Raw genomic sequence first — 5,256 nt, 5'->3', positions numbered from 1 at the left:
CCACCAACCCCTATACCGCTTCTTCGTTTTTTTACCACCATTCGAAATTTTCGCCGATTCTCAGGATCCTCTGAATCGTACCTAACGAGTCATAAGTTTTCTCGCAATTTTATGAGAGACTGAAAGTTCCGTGGGAAGAAATTTAAGTGTTACGGGTGTTTTTTAAATAACCAACTCCTCCCCAATACGTCTATCTCCGTGACGATCCGAGGAGTGGAAAGTCTTCGTGTGAATTTGGAATATTTCGAAATTTTATGTTTTCGCGTCAGTGGAAACAGCGGGAAATGAAAGAGGCGGTAGTGGCGCTGCAGTGCTGTAAAGCATTTACAAAGTATGGACGTTCTCTGTAGATATTTATTTGAGACAACTATTGTTTTCGAAACCGAGCCAAGTCGCCGCTTCGACTTAATGCTTCCCTTTGGAGATCAATCCGTGCCGGGTGGGCGTGGTGGGCGGAAGCGCAGAGGACTTTCGAAGTGCAGAAGGAAAGTTCGGTTTCTGGCGTCCTTTATGGGTTTGGGAGAAACCGAAAAATTATGATCGGACGAGGAGAGAAGAAAGACGAGTGAGAAGGGCGATTGGGGGACTTTATAGAAATTCGTCGTTAATGGTACGAAAGGACATATCTATAGACTTCTATATATAGCTATATAAATATATCGAAGAAACGGCACGAAACTCAAAGTTGGAATATCCGGGAATCTCATATCGAGAATAGCAGTAACCGTTCTTCTCCGTAGCAACCATTACATTTAATTAGCTCTTCGTTTTGATTAAATCCATTTGCTCGTAAATAAAGGAAAACTTTCCGGAACCATAGCGACGACCATCCCCTATCGGTTAGTTGACTTAATCCTCTGACTCAAGACTTTCCTCGGTTCCTTTTAAACGAATAAATTTACCAACGGAATCTCAAGGCTCGTTTCCATAACCTGGCCGAACACACGAACGCGCGATTAACCCAGACTCCGAGCCTAAAACCCAAAGGCAAGGTAGAAAAAATAAGGTATCAATATCTTTTGCACCCCTGCCTGCCCCATATCTCACAACGGCTCCGAAATCTCGGCGACTCAATTGCTCCATTCCGAATGAACTTTTCATTTGGACACAAAAGAATGGGCAAACTTTACGAGCAATTCGCCCATTCAACTCGTGTCCTAACTCGGTCCGTTAATAACTGCAATAACGCAGCCGCGTTGAGCTCCGCTGCTATATGCCAACCCATCATTTCACTGGTATAAAGAGAAGAGTCCTTTAAGCCCAAATCCTCCTGGCGTCTCTCCTATTATTAAAGTAAAATAAACTTCGCTCCTATTAAAGTAGCATGGGATAGTAGTATGGGATCATTTAATTCCCCCAAAGAGTCCATTAACGTCCGACTCTCTCCAACCCGATGGATATCCTATTACGCGCGCTGCACCACCGCCTTGGACCCGCAACGAATTCATTAGAGCTCCGGCCCTATTTGACAGTACCGGAAACGGAAACCAAAGCCCCGCCGTTCGAAAGCTGGCAAACTTCCGGAAATCCTGGTTAACCAGAAATTCCTATTCGCGAGCTGTTCGAGCAGCAGCCTTACGCGCCATACGAAACCTTCCTCCCGGCTACTTGACTCGCGAATTTCAACGTTTCGCAAATCCGAGCCAAGATTCCAATTGCTTCATTGATTACACGGCTGATAACGAAGTGGGATTCCGCGTCCCAGCCTCAACAAGGAGCACTTGGGCTAAATATTGACAGTGACCAATATTCTTGTCGCGGGTTCACGAATTTTCATGCAATTATATTGGCAATGGTCGATGCGCGATGTTACGCAATCAGCGTTAATAGCCAATCAAACATCAAAGCGCCTATGAGAATGAGAGAGGGAAGTGTCGGGAGAGACTGAAGTCCGCTGGGCTATCGCATTGACGAATGGCCGTTCGATGGCATCGACCATAAACCAATATTCAAACTTCATTAAGACCTATCGATATGCTCGATCGACAATTATTTCGAGATATTGAAAATTATTAGCGAAGATCAAATCGACCGCCGGTCCTTCTTCCGGCAGCTGATGTTGCTGCTCGAGCATCGACGACTGGACGAGGCTGAACTGGCTGAACTGGGTAGACGGGATAGAAGGGAGCAGACTGTAGCTGCTGCTGCTGCTGCTGGTCGACCGACTACACGATTGGTTCCTGGTCTCTACGCTATTGGAAACTAATATCAAAACGCGACGACACGTCGCCACATTTTGGACTCTGTAATCGTCGGGTTGGCTGTCAGTGCGGCCGGGCAAAATGGAGCCCGAGGTTGGTCTGGCTTGTTGGTTTCGGTAGGTGGTCCGGGGTAGGGGGTGAACGTTTAACTTTTGGAAAATACATAAGTACATGTATATTCAAAGCTTTTGTAAAATATTTGAAAGGGGCGGGGGTACGGGGAGAAGGGGCTGGGGGCCGTTGGTCGTTCCCGTTTTATGATTCTTTTCCGAGTTTTCGATTTATGTGACGCTGTGATAGTCAACTGTGTCAGTGCAGATCGAGCGGCACGTACTTTAACGGGTAATAAAGTGAGCAACAGTACCCATAAGTAAAGCCGGTACGTGAAGTAAGAGAGAGACAGAGTGAGAGGAAAAAGAGTGATAAATCGGTAAGTTGACTTCTATACTCACCATCGTTATTCGTTCTGGCTTTCGGCGGTGAGGAACTGACTGTGGGACTACTCCTGGAGGCGTTGTCCCGCGGCTGGGGCTGAGGCCCCTCGAGGTTGGGACTCGGACTGAATTCGGCCCGGAAGTCCGTCCTGTCGAATCCCTCCTCAAACTCGTCGACCACGTCCAGCTCGTCGGGTTCCAACGGACCTTTGTACTGCTCGCGCAGAACTTCGCTGGGAACTGACAGGGCAAAGAGCGCTCAGACGTAGGGCGTAAGCGTGGAGCGGACTTAAAAATAACTTATTTGGGTAGTGACTGTACTTTTTGGTTTTATTTTTAACAAAAGTTTTTCCAGCCTACCTACCAGCAGCGACTTTACTTTATTATTACTATTGACATACCCACGTGTTGCCAGAGCACATGGGATCGAGGTTATGTCAATGTTCACCTCAAATCTCCCTTACGATATATTCATTACGTCAATGTCGTAATTTTTAGTCGGCTACTCACACAGTCCGAATAATTAAAGAATATTTGGCCACTTGCAACTGCTGTGGACGCAGAACTCGCAGACACGTGAATAAGCAATCGGAAAGCATCCTCGGTCCAATTACCGAACGAGTTTGTTCGATTTATCCAGCAATTCGGGGAGTTACGGTATCTCAGTTAATGATTGTAATTTAACAGCAATTTCCCATACTTGATACAACGGGGTATTACGAGAATATGTGTTCGCCCCTTTGGCAAGATTCAGGCGGAGACTTACTGGAAGGAGCAAGACCCGCGGTAAGCTTTGCAGGTGGGAGGGAACACACGTTATTCTCGAGGTACATTATCGCATTCATTGGATAATATGCAACGTGGTATCTCGCGTTAGTACAGCAGCTAACAAAAGCCCAGAAATGCCGAAGCCTCTACGTGCTAACCTACGTGGTACAGAATCCCGAACAAATTAGAGCGAGCATCAAAAGCTCAATTATGGCTTTGGCACGGCGAGAGTAGGCAGCCAGCGGGCAAAGTTCCTTTTACGAAAAGAGGCCAGAGTGCAGAACAGACTGAGCAGCGGGTAGGAAGAAAAGAGTGAAAAAGGAATATGAGGCGCGAGTGATCCAGTCCCGGTGAACGAAGCACGTTGGGTCAATATGTATATTTACTTTTTTATTGAAAAATATATTTCTTTAATAAAGTAACGAAATAACGTGAAACCAAACCGATCGAGCGATACGTACCGAAATTTTCAAGGCAACGCTGGCCGCTGCTATCTCGCCAAAAACGAATTTACGAATGCAGCTACGGAATGCAGGTTTGTGGGTTTGCAAGAAGAATTACCTAACTCGCTGGATTTTATGTACGAACGTTGAACAAAAAATGGACTTATAGTTTCTTTTAATTGGAAATGCGGATATGCGGAAAAAACGGAACGCCATGGAAATTTACTTATTTTTCGAGGCAACGGATGACGTGGATTTTTTTTTTTTATTCGCATTCATTCGCTATCAGCACGGGATTTAGTAGATACCGATTGGTTATTATCGTTGGATCTCTTTAGATCTAGATCCGCGTGCACTGTTCTTGAAACTTGATCGTATTTTGTCCTATTTACATCCGTAGGCTGTACTTTTGACTTTTCGTTGGTAAATTTTGAGAATGCTGCTCCACGAAGGATCGTTAATGTAATTCCGAAGGAGACGAATGATTTAAATTTTAATTCGTGGTTGACGACTGCAAGTAATATAATAAGATCGTTTGACTTTCTTATTGATTCCAATGGCGAACCCCGCGAGGCGTGGAAAAGGCGTTTAAGAAACAGAAAGAGGTTTACTTCCATCCCCTCCGAGTAACCCTCTTTCAAACCCGTAAAAGGAGTTTCCCCCCAAGGTCCTTGGCTTTAACTTGCAAATGTCAGCTCGCATTTACGTAATACCATTGTTGTTCCCCCTTCTAAATTCGTTGCTGGTAAAATCTTGAGAACATTTTTGAGTAGCCCACTTTTTAGTCGGTTGATTATCATGCTGCAGGATTCTTTTTTTTTTTTCAAATTTTTTATACATTAATTAGAATCGATGTTCCTCCGAAGATTTACGTAGCTCGCGCGTAGTATTTATTTTTTCAAATTTCGGTCAGTGGAAGTTATGGGAAATTCGTTAATGGAATGAAATGCTGAAATATTGAATTCTCGTGTAAATAAATTTTACATACGTATTTTCTACTGCAAAAAAAAATAAAAAAAGCTGTACTTCCGGTTTTGCAATTTCTCCGATTTACCGGTTAGTCGACGCCTGAAATTCCGAACCGGCACCTGATTTGCGAATTCCACACGGGGATCGGCGTTCGATCGAACGAACAGTTATTTCCCTGGCAGCGAAGAAATTTAAAAAATATCCAGCAGCTGATTCGTCGACGAGCAATCAAAGCATCTTCGAAAAATAAAACAGGCTTGCATACCCGTCCGGCCTTATGACGAATGCAAACGGAAGTCGGGCACGCTGCCAGCACGGTGCAGCATCTACGAGAATTGACAATCGGAAAAAATAAAAAAAATTCTATAAAAAAAAGGTCCAAAAAAAAACTCATTCCTCAAATGTAATTAGATTTTTTTTTTTTTTTTTTTTTTTTAACGA

The 5,256-nt window shown here is 44.2% G+C and overlaps 1 protein-coding gene across 15 annotated transcripts in view; it reads right to left on the bottom strand.

The window, feature by feature from the left end:
* LOC107267421 (protein eva-1 homolog C) overlaps positions 1-5,256 on the bottom strand; it is a 106,365-nt gene that overhangs the window by 9,985 nt on the left and 91,124 nt on the right. For 13 of the 15 annotated variants that reach the window (XM_015739119.2, XM_015739120.2, XM_015739122.2 and 10 more), the window contains one exon: positions 2,654-2,875. The exons of the other annotated variants lie outside the window; for them this stretch is intronic. In XM_015739119.2, the coding sequence (XP_015594605.1) occupies positions 2,654-2,875 (222 nt within the window). The remainder of the gene's footprint in view (positions 1-2,653; positions 2,876-5,256) is intronic. 15 annotated transcript variants of the gene reach the window in all.

This window comes from Cephus cinctus, unplaced genomic scaffold (assembly GCF_000341935.2).
Source record: "Cephus cinctus unplaced genomic scaffold, Ccin1 Ccin1_scaffold0401, whole genome shotgun sequence".
Lineage (NCBI taxonomy): Eukaryota > Metazoa > Arthropoda > Insecta > Hymenoptera > Cephidae > Cephus > Cephus cinctus.
This window is presented reverse-complemented; position numbering and strand designations above follow the sequence as displayed.